The sequence below is a fragment of the Talpa occidentalis genome, unplaced genomic scaffold (genome assembly GCF_014898055.3).
Source record: "Talpa occidentalis isolate TD23 unplaced genomic scaffold, MPIMG_talOcc4v2.1 talOcc4.12, whole genome shotgun sequence".
Lineage (NCBI taxonomy): Eukaryota > Metazoa > Chordata > Mammalia > Eulipotyphla > Talpidae > Talpa > Talpa occidentalis.
The window spans coordinates 37,461,277-37,480,599 of record NW_023601212.1 but is presented as its reverse complement, the minus strand read 5'-3'; the positions used below and the strand labels follow the sequence as shown (position 1 = coordinate 37,480,599).

Genomic DNA, 19,323 nt, shown 5'->3' with positions numbered 1-19,323 from the left:
AAAGCTGATTTGGAGAAAGTTGAACAGGTGAGGGTGAGACTGATGGATGTCTGGGTTGGCAGGGGACAGAGAAAAGGGGACACAGAGTAGCTGTGGCAGGAGAGAGGCAGTGAAATTAGGTCAGGAGTAGGAACTCAGAACCAGAGTGACTACAAGAACATAAATCTTGGGAATTCAAGGCATTTTGTTTGAAATTTTACATCTCAGGACACTCGGAGAGCTTGGACCAAAAAGTGAAGGGGAACTCAGTATATCTTTAGGCTACACTAATTAGCAATAAAGGTTTAACGATCACCCTACCCAGCTGGTGATTGGGTGAGGTGCATCTAAATACCCAAAATAACATGGTGGGATGTCTTTGGGAGGTCGTAGTCTTTGCTTTCATTGTATAGCATGTCTTTCGACAGAAACAGTGCTCTCAAATATCAACCCTTTTACCATGGAATACAAATTTTATTTGTGTATTTGACATTTACTGACATCTGTCAGGTGCAAGTTCCTTGAGGTGAGTCTTAGATGCTTATGGAACAGGAGTAAAGGACTTCTTCCCCAGAGGGAGAGCTATACATGCAAAAACCAACTGCAGTACAAAGAAGGATGAAGGTCATGTTGAATGGACTGCAGAACAGGGGAGGCATTTGATTCCCGATGAGGAGCAAATGACATAAAAGCCAATGAGTGAAAGTATGTTTTTCCTGATGGTTCTAAATTCTTTAAAATTTTTTTTTCACTCCTGTTGGGACAGAAGATAAGGAATTCTGACATGGTATAAAACACATAAAGACTACTGCAAGACTATAAAAACACTAGAAATGGCAGTCTGTACAATCTGTCATTCCCCAAACCACATCCAAAAACTGAGAAGGCAGTTGCTGTACAGATCACGTGTCCTGGAGGTTAGATATTTTTGCATTCTGTCCTTGCCATTTTACCAGCTTAATGACCTTGGCAAGTTACTACTTAACCTCTCTTCATGTTAGATTACCAATCTGTAAGATGAAGATAACAATGACTCATTGGAGTGTTGGCTTCAATACTAGCACACATGAAGTCCTGGGTGTGTGGTAAATGCTTGGTGCGAGGATACTATTATTTTTATAATTCTGAAAAGAACACAGGGCATTTTGCATCGATGAGTTTAATCATATTCTTTTACATTTGTATTCCCCATTCACATCACTTCTTAAATTTACAAACTCCCTCCATTTGCAACCTTTATCACTAAATCTGATTTTCATTGGTTCGGATGTTACCTCTCTTCAACTTCAACTAGGGGCACCTCTTTGTTTAATAGATAGGATTTAATACCCTAGTCTGTCCTCTTGAGATTAAATCTAATTAGCTTGCCCCAGAATCGTTTTCAGTCCCTTTCTAATAGTCTTAAATCTCTAAGATATAGATGCTGTAGCATATTCACATGTTCCAGTGTCATATAAGGGGAGGTAGTATTTTGTTTTGTTGGTGATAACTTTACCAACAGTAGATTCTTTGACAACTGCAGTTCTTTTTTTTTTTTTTTGGTTGAATTTTTTTTTTTTTTTTGTCAGAGAACTAATATTATTTGATTATGGAGAAGAGAGAAAACTTTTCTGACAATACAGATTTCTCTGGCTTTGCAAGAGACACATGTCCCACTTAGATACATTCTTTGCTGTCCTTTTAAAGAGGACATTCTCCACTCATTCCATTTGGTATGTTTTCCAAACATCGCTGATGAGAAGAATCATCTGTGTTTCATCTCAAGCCAACTGAGTCAGAATCTGCAAAGAAGGAAAACTAAGAATCTGCCCTTAATGCTGTTGACTAGGCACATATGGGAAATGGAATGTTCTCTAAGCAGCGATAATAAAGGTAGCCTTGCTGGGTTCTTCTGTAGGCAGGTGGCTGGTATAAGCGGATGGGAGTAGTATGGGATGTAGGAGACTGAAATCCATGCAGTCATACAAGCTAAACTGACATGAAGAACACAGAAAGAAGCAGATTTCCAGGTTTTCTACCTGTAGGGGGCAGGACAGGGCACAAGGCAGGTTTTCTGATCCCATGCAGATCGGGTAAAGGAGGAGTCAGAGTCCTCAGTAGTTTTGCAGGTTTTTTATTTGGGGTTCACCAGGCATATGGCAGGCAGGGGTGCTGGCTGGGGGGCTGGGAGGCTGGCAGGCCTCCCAGCCCCAGCAAGTCCTCACTCTATCTGGGCTCTCTAGCGTTCGTTCTGCTGCTTCTCGGCTTCGGCTGCTGCTGCTGCTGGTGCTGCTGGCGTCCCCCGTGACGCCGCCCTTAAAAGCACAGTCTTAGCTCAGCTGAATCCATCTACCTATGCCCACACCCTATTCCAGGTGCCCGCCATCAGGCATGCATTCAGGACAAGGATCCATCATCTATCCTGATGGCGGAAGGGCAGAAAAGCCTGACATTTTCTTTACCCTACAGTCCACCCCCTCAGGGTTTTCTGCCATACAGTCTATACATATATATACAATTTTCTAAGCAAACAAACAATGCAGCCATGGCCCACAAAAGCAAATACATCAAATATAACAAAATACAATATAACAAAATACAACAGAACACAAATAAGTCCAGGCAGGGCACCAACCAAGTGCAAAAGACAATTATTGGTACCAGCAGATGAGCCACCAAATCTGCTGCCGAAGGCACTGCTCATATGAGGGAGGGGAATCACTCACGGCATCTACTATATCACACCAGGAGCCGTCAGGCTTCCTGGCCTTCTCTGGCTATAGTCTAGGCTACAAGGCACACAGCATCCACCCCCAGGATGCACTAGCTCTGGGATTGGCAATTTTATTCTGTTGGGGGTAATCGCCAACCCTCAGGGTTTCTGTCTGCAGTCGCTCCAACACTCGGCCTTCATGGCCACCCATGCGACTCGCAGACCCCTGCACTCAGGCCAACCCACTGCACAAGCACATGGGTCGGGGATCCAAACTTTGCATTTGGCTTGGGCTCCACCCAAGCCACATTCCCCACCGTCCCCAAGGACGGGCTCCTCAGCTCCTCACCCTCACTCAAGAATGAGCAGGGCATCACCCATAGGTGATTTTACGAGACTCACAGGGCTTCAGCATACCCAGGCTGCTTAACAGCCGCTTTAGGGCTTCTCAACTTAGCATCAGTACCAGCTTTTGCCACCTTAGTTGGCTTTTCTCCTCCACCTGGCCACTGGGCATACACAGGCTGCTTTTGGCCATCTAGGCCCACTGGCCACCCCAGATTCTCAAAAAATAAACATAACCTGCTAAGGTCCTCCGCCTTCTGGCGGGATTGTCAGTCCAGGTTTATCCGTCCATGTCCATTGGCCTCTCCCTGCGTCAGCAGCGGCCTGCTGCCTCAGGGGTCATTGGCTGGTCCTTTCCAGTGTCGTTGCCTGGTCCTTTCCGGTGTCGTTGGCTGGTCCTCTCGGGCATCTCCTCCATGCGAGGTCTCGTCCCACAGCTCCAGAACGAATCCACCTTCTGTGCCGCCATGGTGCCTCCAGCATCCTCACAGTCAAACACAGTCTGTTCTCCTTAGTCCCTCCAGGTCTTCGGAGGGCTCCAATACCCGTCTACATGGATCTTGCCGACTTACGCCAATTGTAGGGGGCAGGACAGGGCACAAGGCAGGTTTTCTGATCCCATGCAGATCGGGTAAAGGAGGAGTCAGAGTCCTCAGTAGTTTTGCAGGTTTTTTATTTGGGGTTCACCAGGCATATGGCAGGCAGGGGTGCTGGCTGGGGGGCTGGGAGGCTGGCAGGCCTCCCAGCCCCCAGCAAGTCCTCACTCTATCTGGGCTCTCTAGCGTTCGTTCTGCTGCTTCTCGGCTTCGGCTGCTGCTGGTGCTGGTGCTGCTGGCGTCCCCCCGTGACGCCGCCCTTAAAAGCACAGTCTTAGCTCAGCTGAATCCCATCTACCTATGCCCACACCCTATTCCAGGTGCCCGCCATCAGGCATGCATTCAGGACAAGGATCCATCATCTATCCTGATGGCGGAAGGGCAGAAAAGCCTGACATTTTCTTTACCCTACACTACCTTAGTGGATTTCCTAGTTCTCTACCTTAGTTGTTTCAGCAGCGGCTCTTTCTGTCAGTCAGCTGCTGCTATTCAGTGTTTTCCAAGGTGTCCTCTGAAATGCTATTCTGTGGGGCTCAATGGAGCCATCGAAAGAATTGTACTTTAGTAAACACTGAGTCGACAAGAGTTTGCAAGGTACTCCTTGTTTAATCACTATGCTATAGGGAGAGTTTCTTGAACTTGTGTCTCCATAGCATTCATTTTGGGGAATTGTCTTTTAGGACTAGAGTTCTAGGAACACACTTTGGGAAATGCTGACTTAAAGTAAATTCTAGGTTCAGCTGATAGCTTAAATCCATTATCCTGCAGGAAGAATTTCCTTTGTGGACATTATGATGTGGAAGCACTCTCTTTATATGCTAATCATTCTAAGTCTTTCAGGCAATCTTTTTCAATTGTTTTTGATCATCCTGATATTTGACTGGGACGTTTAATTGGATCTGTGGACATAATGGTAGCGTTCTCATTCTCTTTTCCATCTTCTTTCAAACACGGAGAGGTGAGAAGTATGCTGTGTTTGCTAGACGAGCATGCCATCACACAACCTGCCTTCCAATCACTGTGGAAGTTCTTGGCATCACATGAACCCAGGTGTAGGGTGAGGAAAATATCAGGCTTTTCTGCCCTCCTGCCATCAGGATAGATGAGGGAACCCTGTGATCCTCAATGCATGCCTGATGGCGGGCACCTGAAGTGGGTACACCTGCGCTAGGACTGTGCTTTTAAGGGCAGTGTCACAGGGACGCCAGAAGTCGAGAAAGCAGCAGCAGAAGCCGAAGAGAAGCCGAGATCACCAGAGAGCCCAGAGAGAGTGAGGATTTGCTGGGGGCTGGGAGGCCTGCCAGCCTCCCGGCCCCCAGCACCCCTGCCTGCCATATGCCTGGTGAACCCCAATAAAAGACCTGCAAAAACCCACTGAGGACTCTGACTCCTCCTTTACCCGGCCTGCATGGGATCAAAAAACCTGCCCTGTGTCCTGTCCTGCCCCTTCCACCAGGCAATATTGTCTAGCTTCTTTTGGGTCATCTTTATCTATACACATGTCTCCCCCACCCCACCCTGACCCCTGTCTTTTGATTCTTTTCTCACATTATTTCTTTTTTTTTTTTTTAAGATTTATTTATTTATTTATTTATACAAGCACTGGGTACAGTCAGAAGCATGAGAGGGTGAGAGAATTCTCAGAGCCAGAGCAGGGAACAGAACAGGCAAACTGATGCAGTACACTGCTGAGGGGAGCAGCGGGGGGCTGGAGAGGTCTGCGTGCCATGTGGGACCCTCACTGGTGGCTGGGGATCGAACTGGCACTGCAGAGGCTGCGGGCAGCTTCGCAGCACAGTGCTGAACCACTGCGCCATCGGGGAGGCCCTCTCACATTATTATTTCTGACTGACTTTGTCAAGCAAATACAAACAAGTTTATTCTGTTGAATTGAATTTTGAACTTGATTAAACAAAAAAGTATAGGTTGGGATATGGAATATTCATAAGTGACATGACCCCCCAATTTCATGGTTGGACTCTCTCTCCCACAGACATGCAAGCAGGAAAAATAGGGTCACTTAACTTCCTATGGCTGCCACCTTAGAAGTGGTCATCTGGGGAGGATGGTGTTATGTTTTTCAGGCCATTCCTGCAGGGAGAGACTCTCTTAATGTATTTGAATTGATATGGAAAAACGGTAAGTGGCAGCTTGGAAAAAAACCTTGATAGTGTCATTTTAATGACTTTACCAAGTGATACTATGTTAAAGAAAGCTTAACAGCAATATCCTCAGGGTATAAAAAATTAAATTTTGAGTAGGTAAGGTCTCAAATTTCTCCCCTCAACAAACTTTGATAAATTCTATTTACTTGTTGGAGTGATCAGCTATTTATTTTGTGAATGGTGTAAGATTTCATTCTTTTGCTTGTGAATATTGATTTTCCTATCTGTTGAAGAGACTAACTTTTCCCCATTGAGTATTTTTGACTCATTTGTCAAATATTTATTAACTAGATATGTGTGGGTTTATTTCTAGGCTCTTGATTCTGTTTTATTGACCTATATGTCTGTTTTATGTCACATTATTTGATATTGTTTAGATTTTTATAACTTTGTAGTATAGTTTAAAATCAGGACATGTGACTTCTCAGCATTACCTTGCCTTCTCAGTCTTTTGTGGTTTCATCTGAATTTTATATGTTTTTTCTGTTTCCACAAAAATTTGCTATCATATTTCAAAGGAAAAACAGTTCATCTATAGATGACTTTAAAGAGTGTGTATATATTAACAATATTAATAATTCTAATCCTTTAACACAGAATATTTTCCAAAAACAAGTTCTGTTGTATTTTTCCAGGTAAAATATCCATTTCCCAACCTTTTTCATCTAATCTCTATGGAGACAATGTGAAATCCCCCAAATTTGAAATAATTGATATTACCATATAATTCCTGAATGCTTTTGATATCATCCCGTGAAAGCTTGAAATCGTCCAAGTTTTCATCTTTATAAGTTGGGTACATCAAGGAATTTGGGTCAGAAGAATGACTCAGACCCAAAGAATGGCCAAGTTCATGAGTTGCAACATATAGTAAGTTAATTCCTAAAATTAAAGAGTGATATTCAGTAACTATAAAAACAATTATGTAAATAACATATACTAATAAAAGATAAAGTACCTATAAAAATACCAACTCTTGGGCCTCCCCGGTGGCGCAGCTGGTTGAGTGCAGTACTGTGAAGCTGTCCGCAGCCTCTGTGGCACTGATTCGATTCCCAGCCTGCCAGGGAGATTTCCACATGGCGCGGCAGACCTCTCCTGTCTTACCCGCTGCTCCCCTCAGCAGTGTATTTCAGTCCTTCTGCCTCTTCTGCTCCCCATTCTGTCTCTGGTGGATTCTCTTGCCCTCCCGTGCCTCTGGCCTGTACCCCAGTGCTTGTATAAATAAATAAATCTTAAAAAAATAAAACTTCAAATCCTTTCTAGTTTATTTATTTGTTTCTTAGTTGTTGCAAAGGGGGGAGGATTTGGAAAGAGAATCAAAGTGTTTTAATCATCCCACTTCTGCTTTTTTTTTTTTTTTTTAAGTAATGTTTTCTACCTCTTCGTTTCTTAAGGAATCATCAAATAGGGCCACCCCGGTGATGCAGCGCGTTGTGCACAGCGCTGTGAAGATGTCTGCAGCCTCTGCAGCACTGGTTCAATTCCCAGCGGGCTGGGGAGAATCCCACATGATGAGGCAGACTTCTCCTGTCTCACCCGCTGCTCCCCTCAGCAGCGCTTTTGGTCCGACTGTCTGCCTGTTCTGCTTTCCGCTCTGCCTCTGGTGAATCCTCTCACCCTCCCGCGACTCTGGCCTGTACCCCAGCTCTTGTATAAATAAAATAAATCTTTAAAAAAAAAGAATCATCAGATAGCAATATTTTGTAGTCGAAAGCAAAGGCTTTATATGTCATAAGATCTGGGTCTGATATATAGAACTGCTGCTTACTAGCTAGAGCATTCTAAACAAATTAATTGTATTACTGAGTCTCTGTTCCTCATTTGTTAAACAGGGATGATTCCTACCTTCCAGATTTGTCATAATCATTTCTTCTGCAATATCTTAAAAGTATCAACTATTCAGTAAGTGATAGTGAGTTTGAGTGTCAGGAGAGAGAATATTGACTTTGAGGAAGCAAAGTCAGAAAGGCGAGCTCTCCAGGCAATGCTGGTTTTTGGTTTTGACTCTTTAATTGGATTTCCTCAATCATTTTCTGTCCCTCAGATTTATAGAAAGGCTTTGAAAATAAGGGAGAGAGTGTGAATCTATGAGTATGAGGAGCGGCCAGTAGTAATTGTGTTGCATTCATTAAAGGAAGTTGTCTTTGGCCAACTTGAATGGGAAGAAAGGAGAATGAAAAGGGTTTGCAAAATGTGAAAGGGAGGTTTTGTCAGGATTTTTACAGGTTAGATTTTCACAGAAAGACATCACTATGGTGGTAAATTCCAAATACCAAACACAAGTACTAATTTTCCTTTCAGGGTCTGTTAGTAGTATCTTTGTTTTTTGTTTTCAGAATTGTCTCCAATTAGAATTATTTATACCAGGGATTCCCTCCATTAGTTTTCTGATGTCTCTATAATTTGCTACCATGTAAGAAAATGAGTATAACAGACTGGGTTATGATATGGATTGTTTAATCTCAGAATTGTCATGGCTCTTCTCTCTCTAATTAAAAAACTTACTTTGGGGGAATACAAAGACAGCACTATACTTTTTTTAGTTACTATAATTTGTTGAATTATTAATACATCCCAAGTAAATAGTCTCTCATTTAATTCAACCAACAGTCTTGGGAGGTGGGAGTATTTATAGTTTCCACTTCATAAATGAGAAAACTGAGGCTCAGAGGAATTCAATAACTTGACCACTGGCACACAGCTAGTAACCGGTAGAGGGAAAACAAAGTGCACCAATGTGGCTTGATTCGGAGCTACTGTTTTCGCACAACTGACACTCGAATAACATGGGTTTGAACTGCTAGGGTCCACTCAACAAAGACTTTTTTTCACTTAATACGTAAATATATTTTCTCTTCCTTGTGATTTTCTTAATAGCACTTTCTTTTCCCTAGTTTTCTGTGTTGTAAGATGTACATAGAACATAAGCATACAAAATATGTGTTAATCGACCCTTTATGTTACTGGTAAGGTTTCCAGTCAACAGTAGTTAGGTTTTAAGGAGTCCAAATTTATACTTGGAAATTTTTTGACAGCTTGGAGGTTGGCACCCTAATTCTCTGTTGGTCAACTATATATGTAGCATTAAATGAAAGAATGCATTTAAAACACAGTACCAAAAAAAAAAAAAAAGTACAGTACAGTGGCTGGCAGTTAGCAAAAGCTGGATAATTATTACTAATTAAGGCAATTTTCAAAGAAGTTTGAGATTCTCCAGAGGAAATTCAGTGGGATAAGAAATGCCGTACCTGAGGTTCTGCCGCTAGTCCAGCGCTCATCCTCATCAAAGTGCACATCTCCTCCCAAGCCTGGGCCCGGGTAATAGGCGTGGGCCAGCGTGTTTCCTGGTCCATCAAAAGGATACAGGTCTCCGTGTTCTGAATGAAAACAGGATGATGGCACCCACTGTCTGAATTTACCTCCAGTTACTTTACCTTTTGTTTCTATGATTACTGAAAGATCTGTATGGTCCAAGCAGCCAGCTTTGTTGTCCCCAGCAGCCAGCTGCATATATGGGGTGCTTTGGGTGTCGCTTTGCTACTGGCACTATTTCTTTCCTTGAAGTTCCACTCATTGATGATAATTACCATATGTTGAATGCTTCCTGGATGTGGAATTTTAATACATTCCCATATAACTTATGGTTGCATTTATGCTGAATTTGATTGCTTTGTTTGGCCAGATAGTGGCAGGATAGAGAATGACTGAGTGCTGTGCACTAGCTAGTATCATTTTTCTTAAAACCCTAGCTTACTGTTTGTGAGTATAGTAGACAGTCTCTGTACTGGAGATTGATGGTTCAGTTATCATTGAATTGATAATGCTTTTAGTTGTGATGCAGAGCTATGAATTTTCACATTGGTATCAGGCTATATCCTGTTTATCCAGTTCGTGAAGAACAGGGGGCCATGGTCAGTGCATTTTGAGCATTTTCCTCAGTATTGTTCATATTGCAGCTGAAGTTCATATTTCAGCTAAATTCACAGGACCCAGGCAGTTCAATACTAGAACAGACCAAAATAATTAGTATTTTTCCTGTAAGTTTGCATCATGAAGCACTAGCAGTTAATAGAAATTCATGGTTATATCTCCTTAAGTACTTTAATAGGAGACTTCTCTACTTTCTACTCTGTGACTACCCAATGAGTATTGGTCACAGGCCACAGGGGCTGGCCCATTTCTTGGAGACCACTTGAGGCTTTTGGTGTGGGAACCCCTTCTCCTGGTTTTATGTTGATGTTAGTTAGGCATGTTTTAAATTGTCCCATGATAGATTATTTGTCTACCTACCTACCTACCTATCTGCATAACTACTACAAAAGAGGATCTAGCAATCATTTTCAATAAAGGTCCAGATAATAAGCTAGTATTTGTGGGTTTGATGGTCACTGTTACAATTACTCATTTCTGCATTGTAGCCCCAAAGCCCTCACAGACAACAGGTAACTGAAAAGCCATGACTAAGTTTTAATAAGTATTTTTTAATAAATACATTATTGTGGATTTTCTTCATAGACTATAGTTTGCTATCTTCTGCTATAAAAAGGGACACTATATTAAGAGACTAGAAAAAATGTGTAATACCACTGTGTGTGCATTTACTTATATATGTGTGTGTATACATATATACATACATAAACATATTTAAAATCCTAAAACAAAGTGGACAATATAAACAAAATAACACAGAGGGTAAGCCTGCAGGAATCTTCCTTACCTCTTCTTACAAAACTCATCTTGATATCAGCAATTCCCCATTTCACTCTCCTGAAGCTCAGTGGGACCTCTTTGCTCCACATCTTGAAGGCCTTTTCTATTAACTGATTCACTGTGACATATGGTAAGTCTGCAGTATATGATGCAAGCCTGGAAGCAAACAAGATAACAATGTCTGTCCTGTTAAGAAGAGGGTTTTATTATTTTTGCCAAATGAGCCAAAGCAAAACTAACCTGTAGGTAATTACTTTGGAATTCCATTTTGGTCTCCCTGTACCTGTACCTGCAACATCTGGCATTCCACATCTGGGCTTATTCATGATTTCTAGGATATGGGAGTTTAGGGTTCCAGTTATAGGCAGGCGGAAGAATATTTGCATTTCCTTGAGTTTTGCTTCTAAATTGTTGGCATTCTTTGTTTTTGAGTCAGCTGAGTAAAATCTCTTGAGGTAATTCTATGGGGAAAAGAGTAATTGATCTGTAATTTTTATTTATTGTCTTCTTTTATATCAGAACTTTTTATATCTTTGCCTATGATTCCTGTGGATCTGAATAGTGGTTTGAAGACAGAAGTTACATAGCCACAAACTTAAATAAGTGTGCATTAGTGAGGAGAAAATTTAATACTTATAATGAAGTATTGCCATTCTAGTTCATGAGAAAAAGAGAAGAATCCTTCTTTTTCTCTTTCATGCCATTAAATGTTTTGAGTAGACCTCTGCACACTTTTAAAACATGCATTTGTTTTTAACAGTCACTCAGAAAAAGTGCCCGGTGTGTCCTCAAAGGCACAACTGACATCTTCCCTCATCATCAGAGGCCCAGTGGGGCAGTTGAAGTTGCCCAGACCCATCTAAGATTGCCTGGAGTTGAGGTCTCCTCAGAAAGATTACAAAATCTATTTAGTTTCATGTAAATGATCTCCAGGTGAAGAAATCAAAGCTCAAGGCAACTAAATGATTTTCCAGGATCACACTTTAAATTAGTAGCAGATTGGTCCTGATGTCCTAATTATTGGTTCTGCGCTCTTCCCACTGTAAAATCTCTAGTAAAACTTATTTCATGAGCCTGCAGGATAAAGCAGGTCTTCCAGGTCTATTCATGCGCAATTAGCTCCCCGGAAATTTCTTAAAGGACTCTAACCCCTGGATATGAGGATTCCTATCTGTAGGGTAAAGAAAATATCAGGCTTTTCTGCCCTTCTGCCATCAGGATAGATGATGGATCCTTGTCCTGAATGCATGCCTGATGGTGGGCACCTGGAATAGGGTGTGGGCATAGGTAGATGGGATTCAGCTGAGCTAAGACTGTGCTTTTAAGGGCGGCGTCACGGGGGGACGCCAGCAGCACCAGCACCAGCAGCAGCAGCAGCCGAAGCCGAGAAGCAGCAGAACGAACGCTAGAGAGCCCAGATAGAGTGAGGACTTGCTGGGGGCTGGGAGGCCTGCCAGCCTCCCAGCCCCCCAGCCAGCACCCCTGCCTGCCATATGCCTGGTGAACCCCAAATAAAAAACCTGCAAAACTACTGAGGACTCTGACTCCTCCTTTACCCGATCTGCATGGGATCAGAAAACCTGCCTTGTGCCCTGTCCTGCCCCTTACAATTGGCGTAAGTCGGCAAGATCCATGCAGACGGGTATTGGAGCCCTCCGAAGACCTGGAGGGACTAAGGAGAACAGACTTTGCCTGTGACGACGCTGGAGGCACCATGGCGGTATAGAAGATGGATACGTCCACGAGCTACAGGATGAGACCTGGCGTGAAGGAGACGCCCGAAAGGACCAGCCAACGACACCGGAAATGACCAGCCAACGACACCGGAAAGGACCAGCCAATGACCCCTGAGGCAGCAGGCCATTGCTGAAGCAGGGAGAGGCCAATGGACTGATAGACTGATGAACTGATGATTTTGGACTGACAATCCCGCCAGAAGGCGGAGGACCTTAGCAGGTTATGTTTATTTTTTGAGAATCTGGGGGTGGCCAGTGGGCCTAGATGGCCAAAAGCAGCCTGTGTATGCCCAGTGGCCAGGTGGAGGAGAAAAGCCAACTAAGGTGGCAAAAGCTGGTACTGATGCTAAGTTGAGAAGCCCTAAAGCGGCTGTTAAGCAGCCTGGGTATGCTGAAGCCCTGTGAGTCTCGTAAAATCACCTATGGGTGATGCCCTGCTCATTCTTGAGTGAGGGTGAGGAGCTGAGGAGCCCGTCCTTGGGGGACGGGTGGGGAATGTGGCTTGGGGTGGAGCCCAAGCCAAATGCAAAGTTTGGATCCCCAACCCATGTGCTGGTGCAGTGGGTTGGCTTGAGAGCAGGGGTCTGTGAGTCGCATGGGTGGCCATGAAGGCCGAGTGTTGGAGCGACTGCAGACAGAAACCCTGAGGGTTGGCGATTACCCCCAACAGAATAAAATTGCCAATCCCAGAGCTAGTGCATCCTGGGGGTGGATGCTGTGTGTGCCTTGTAGCCGAGACTACAGCCAGAGAAGGCCAGGAAGCCTGACGGCTCCTGGTGTGTTATAGCAGATGCCGTGTGTGATTTCCCCTCCCTCGTATGAGCAGTGCCTTCGGCAGCAGATTTGGTGGCTCATCTGCTGGTACCAATAATTGTCTTTTGCACTTGGTTGGTGCCCTGCCTGGACTTATTTGTGTTCTGTTGTATTTTGTTATGTTGTATTTTGTTATTTGATGTATTTGCTTTTGTGGGCCATGGCTGCATTGTTTGTTTGCTTAGAAAATTGTGTATATATGTATAGACTGTATGGCAGAAAACCCTGAGGGGGTGGACTGTAGGGTAAAGAAAATATCAGGCTTTTCTGCCCTTCTGCCATCAGGATAGATGATGGATCCTTGTCCTGAATGCATGCCTGATGGTGGGCACCTGGAATAGGGTGTGGGCATAGGTAGATGGGATTCAGCTGAGCTAAGACTGTGCTTTTAAGGGCGGCGTCACGGGGGGACGCCAGCAGCACCAGCACCAGCAGCAGCAGCAGCCGAAGCCGAGAAGCAGCAGAACGAACGCTAGAGAGCCCAGATAGAGTGAGGACTTGCTGGGGGCTGGGAGGCCTGCCAGCCTCCCAGCCCCCCAGCCAGCACCCCTGCCTGCCATATGCCTGGTGAACCCCAAATAAAAAACCTGCAAAACTACTGAGGACTCTGACTCCTCCTTTACCCGATCTGCATGGGATCAGAAAACCTGCACTGTGCCTGGTCCTGCCCCTACACTATCCAACAGCCTTAAAGAGGAAAAAAAACAACACAAAACAAAAAACCTGTTGCAAGAAATACTAGTAGCAGCCTCACAGGAATGTTTATTAAGTTCTTACAAATGGCAGGTTCTTTACCAGAGGCTTTACATACTCATCTCATTTAAGCTTCAGAACCACCCTATGCAGTAGAAACAACATTGTTATTTCTATTCACATAGGGTGAAACATGTGAAGGGAGAAGGGAGATAATTTGCCTCAGGTCACACTCTAAGTAACTAGAAGAGACAGTTGGACTTGTATTCCAATTGCAAAGCCCATTTCATTAGAAAAATGTACAGGGCTGTGATGCAGGATAGAATTGTTGAAAGGATTCAAACATTGGCTCACTCATTTACTGTCTAGTTTGGAGCAGGTAGTGATGATGCCTTGTCTCAGAACCTCACAGGAGTTTGCACTTGATGTAAATCACCTCAGAAATACTGTGCTCTCTCTTCCTGTTACCAATGACTGTTTCATTCACAATAATAACTGCTTATTGTTCATCCATGATAATTAGTAATTAACCACTTATTTAAAAACAGCTCCTCTCATCCCTTCTAGAGCAACAGACTTTACAAAGGCACTCTCTGGAGAAATATCTCTGCATTCTTGAGATAAATTTTCCTGCCTTCCATTAAACCTAGTTAACTTTCCTGTAGTTTACTGACAATGTGCAAACTAAGTAAAGGGACTAACCACTCTTGCAAGTGTACTTCTGGGGAACCCATTAGGTGAAACCATATGAAATTGCTGTTGTGGAGGTTTAAAAAAAACAAATATCAGTAATTTCATATGGTTCAATCTAACATCACTGGGATTTCTAAAAGTCAAAATGAAACAAAACTCCTTTCTTATGCATACAGCTTATATTTACAAACAATAGTTAGGAGTAAACATCCCCTTATTTTACCAAATAATAATATACACTCATTTGGCTATGTATTAAATAGTATATTGGAATGATAGTATTTCTTTTTTTTTTTTTTTTTAAAGATTTATTTATTTATTTATACAAGCACTGGGTACAGTCAGAAGAGCTGGAGGGTGAGAGAATTCACCAGAGCTAAAGCGGGGAGCAGAGCAGGCGGAAGGACCGAAGTACACTGCTGAGGGGAGCAGCGGGCGGCAGGAGAGGTCTGCGCACCATGTGGGACCCTCACGGGTGGCCGGGGATCGAACCAGCGCTGCAGATGCTGCGGGCAGCTTCGCAACCCAGCACTCAACCGCTGTGCCACCAGGGAGGCCCAAATGATAGTATTTCTGAAACTTGTCCTTGATGCCTATCTCTACCACTAACAAGCATGCAAATCAGCTGAACTTTGATTTCTTTTTTTTCCCAGGATGGATCTGAGCGTCAATGATATAATGTATTCGAATGAAGCACTTGACACGCCAGTTGTTCCATACATGATAGTGGTAATATTATCCCTTCATTTATTCACTAGAATAATCCTGAGAAGTATACAACATATAGTATTACTATTTCCATTGGACATAAAAGAAAACAAGTTAGACCATAGCTTATACATCATATGGCTTGCAGGTGGGAAAGCTGTAACTTCCACCCTTGCTTTTTTGATTTCAAGTGTCTCCTTTCACAACTGGCCCTCATCTTAAGAGGCAGCACTCTGCTCTTTGTGAAAAGAATCTCAAGTTACTTTAAGTAATAAAATCAGTAACAATTTCAACTTGGACTATGAAGGATGTTTTCTGTACTCTGTTAAGAGCTTCCCCACACCCCCATTTGATTGATACCATTGTTATCTTCAAATTTCAGGTTAGGAAATGAAGCTCAGAGAAAGCTGAATAATGCCTGCCTATGTACATGTAGATGGTGAGCAGAGGAGTTTGAATTTGAACCTGGTTCGGGCAGGCTCTAAAGTCTGCTCCTAGCAGTTACCTGATTAAAACATACATTGCTTTTATAATGAGAAAAAATTATCGAGGTGAGAAACAGATTTCTTAATGCTAATGGTGAGACTGGGGGACCCCAGGTGAGTAGGTCCATGACATACCTGAGCCTGTTCCCACTGCGACTCACTCCAGCCTCCTCGGCTTTGGGGCAGTGGCAGGGCCAGGCTGCTGGGCAGCAGACACACAGCACACAGTGCAGCCACTTGCATAGCTGCCATCCAGAGACAATTGTTCTTAGATCTAGGGTTGGTGTGGTGTTCTTTGCCAGAGGCAGAGATTTATATAACTTCTCAGTACTGCCTGTGAAATAGATGACTCAAGGCATTGTTTTCTTTTTTTCAGTGTCTACAGAACTTTAAAAGTGTGTGTTACTTTTCACTAATGATAACAAGGAAGTCTTTTGTCCTTATTGGCAGAAAGAACCCAATGTATTTATCTTTCAAAGGATTCCCCTGCCTTGTGTGCTGTATAAATTTAATCCATGAGAAAACACATTTTACTTGCCACAATAAAATTACCATTCAGACATGTCTTCTCAATGAGTGATGGGGCACATCATTCAGCACATTATTGTCCCATGTATCTCAAATTTTAAAAAATGAAAATGCATAGAAAAATGAATAAAACATACAAATAATTATTGAGCAATATATAAATAATCATTAAACATTCTGTGATAGTTAGCAAAGGCTGGGAAGAGAACACTGCATCATCCTGTGGTTCTTTATTGAATGGTGTAATGGAAATGCTGTACTGTGATTGGGGCTGTGTACAGTACAGGACCTGTACTCCATTTCCTCACCTTCCTGGTACCCTTGTGCAGCACCGAGAAAAAATTTTAAATACAAATAAAAACTCCCTGTGATCATAGAGAATGACATTCAATTCTGTTTTCTAATCATTATAATTGCATGTTCCCATGTTTACTTTGATTCTACGGCTTAAATGCAGGGATGCATCATGCCACAGAGATTGGAGAAACAGATTGTGCTAGAGTGAGCGTGAACTTTCTACAGGTGTGCATGTAGCCGAGTCCTCTTTTGTCTGAGGGGAAATGTGTAGCTAGAAGCTCTCCAAATTAATGTCCCTATGGACACAATACCTGTTCAAGATAGATGATGAAAACATGCTAACTTGAAGTATTCCTACATATTATTAAAATTCAACAGTAACCAGCATTTGTTTAGGACATAGGTGAATGCTTGCTGTTTGGAAGAGGAATAGCTTGCAAATGATAGTATTTAGGATTTCTGGCATGTAATGATAATAAAACTGAGTTTAACTTAATCTGCAAAGATGAAATAATTCATCCAAGAACAAATACTGACGTCATTAGAAGACCAGAACTAGAATGCAGATTTCTTGTTCCCTATCACTGGGGAAGATGGGTCACATTACAACATGAGGTAAGTCCACAGGACTTTAGAAAGGGAAACAAAAATGAATTGTTTTCATCTAATACCAATGATCAACTCATTGTTCATAATGAACTAGGCATGGGGCTCAGTGCTTCAGCTAAAGGAACTCGTTTATTTCTTACAACAATTCTGTTATTATGATTCCTGTCAGCCGGATGAGAAAACTGAGACTGAAAAGAAAATAATCTTCCCCAGATCACTCAACAATTGCTAGCCTGATCACAGACCCCACAGACAAGTGTGTTATTAGTAAGATCTGTGTCACCAGAAAGGTCAAGGGGGAGATAGCACACTGAACTTGGGCGGCAGGCCCCAACACACTCTCCTCCCACGTCCACCCACCTAGCAATTCACCTTTTCACTAGGATCTGGGGGTGTCTGCTGCATCCGAGTTCTACATAGTTTCAACTTTGACCACCTGTGGGATGGCAGGTATAATATCTAAATGCCATTGCTTGTTGAGTAATGGGTGAGTGTGGGGCAAATGTCACCCAGGATCCTTTCAACCCCTGTAATGATAGCAGGTAGGCGAGAGCAGTTGAAAAAAATCCCTGTTTGTGTCTGGACTGTTCTCAGGTTGTTGGGAAGACTATGACGCTGCTGTGTCTCAGGTCACAAGGCGCAAACCCACAGTCTGCCTCCCCGTATGCTGCCCTACTTGTTGGTTCTCACTCACGACTGTGATGGTGGCCTGCAAACCTTGCCCTCCTTCATGGTGTTAACTGAAATAAAAGTCTCAATGATAGACAAAGAGTTTATTAGAAAAATCAAGGTGAGGATTAGAACCTGGCAAACTTTGGCAGATTTTACTCTGAGAACTGCTCTGACTACCCCAAATTTGAGTTCAGTTTATATAGCTTCTTACAGAGTAGCATAGTTGTAGAAAAAGTAAAGGAACAGTGAGTCATTGATCATAGAAATGTCATTATTCTTGACGGGGCATGCAGTTTTTAGTTATAGGTCTAGGCCTTTCAATTTCCTGTTATCTTCACCTAAAGGACTATCAGTGCTATTTATGGGCAAAGGAGGGCAAATGCTAGGGTTTAATAATTTTCCTGACTTCTGAAGAATGTGCTGTGGAAATACAAAGGCTAGGTGCCCATTGTTACAATCTTCTTAACTGGTTCCTTGGTCATCAGTAGTGGGTGAAATGTTGGTTTACCTACAGACATCAAATTATTATAAGGCTGGTTCACAGCACAGGACAGAGCTATGATGGCTGTAGATGGCTGTGCTTTCTTGCCTGCTAGACCAGGGGTGAGGGGAGGGTGGGAGGCAGTCCCACATCATTTGTAATATGTTTACAATAGGAATCTTGAAGCTAATAATTTTCAGCATTTTTGTGATGATTGTTAAAAACATATCTGTTCTCTCTACCCTGGGGGAACAGAACAATACAAATAGATTTCTGCAAAGAATAAGTCAAATACTTCAATAGATGAACAGGCTACAAAGACACCCAATAAACACATGCTGACATACTTACTGCTGCATTTGTTTTTCACTTCTTTCTTGCTTGGAAGCTGCCTTCACATTCCATTGTCCCATTTATGTTCCCTCATTTGAAGTAGTTTTTGGTGGACTTGGGCTAAGAGGCAAATGCTCATAGGTAGGAAGACTGCACCCCTCAGTTATGCTGATTGTTGACTCCCAAGACCATTCTTACAATTGAACTCTTGGAATAGAGGTGGTGAACAAAAAAATTCTCACACAAAGATGACGGCAAATGGACCCTCAATATTTCCTAGGTAAATGTATTGCATCTTGAAGTTAGAATTTTTCACATCTCTGGAAAAGCATTTGGTCGTTGACTCTCCTTGTTTCTGCTGCCTCTTGGTATCAGAAACCATAACTGGTATCAGTTCCATAACTGACACCAAGAATAAGATGTCTTATTCTTCCAGAGAAGGCAGTGGAGGGGAGAAAACATTGTTGCATCCTCTGATATGACCAACCCTTAAGTTTAGCAAACTTGACTGATGCCAGAGACACAATTCTTCTCTAAGTGACCATTTCCTTAAGAAGTAATTTTACCCAATAAGGAGGAGGAATAAAACTGTAGCCCTAACATTTGACCAGGTAAAGGGGAGACTAGATAGTTTTTTTTAAAGTTATGTTTATTGAAGTAATGTTTGTTTACAACACTATATACAATTTAGGGGTATAGGTTCACACCTCTTCAGATGTATGTTACCACAGCACACCCACCGCCAAGGTACCCACAATCCTTCACCACAGTCCATTGGCACTCCC

At 42.8% G+C, this 19,323-nt stretch overlaps 1 protein-coding gene across 3 annotated transcripts; it reads right to left on the bottom strand.

Annotated features, from left to right (window-relative positions):
• Window positions 1-437: 437 nt before the first annotated feature.
• Window positions 438-15,880, bottom strand: MMP7 (matrix metallopeptidase 7). 3 transcript variants are annotated; one of them, XM_054693249.1, is made up of 6 exons: window positions 15,754-15,880; window positions 10,731-10,951; window positions 10,498-10,646; window positions 9,029-9,157; window positions 6,498-6,659; window positions 438-733 (listed from the first exon to the last, which is right to left on the bottom strand). In XM_054693249.1, exons 1-6 carry the CDS (start codon window positions 15,868-15,870, stop codon window positions 714-716), a joined length of 798 nt encoding a protein of 265 aa, XP_054549224.1. In that variant the 5' UTR covers window positions 15,871-15,880; the 3' UTR covers window positions 438-713. The 3 variants fall into 3 exon arrangements, with proteins under 3 accessions (XP_054549224.1, XP_054549225.1, XP_037360254.1); XM_054693250.1 differs by lacking the exon at window positions 6,498-6,659; XM_037504357.2 differs by lacking the exon at window positions 438-733 and having other exon boundaries at window positions 6,359-6,659.
• Window positions 15,881-19,323: the final 3,443 nt, after the last annotated feature.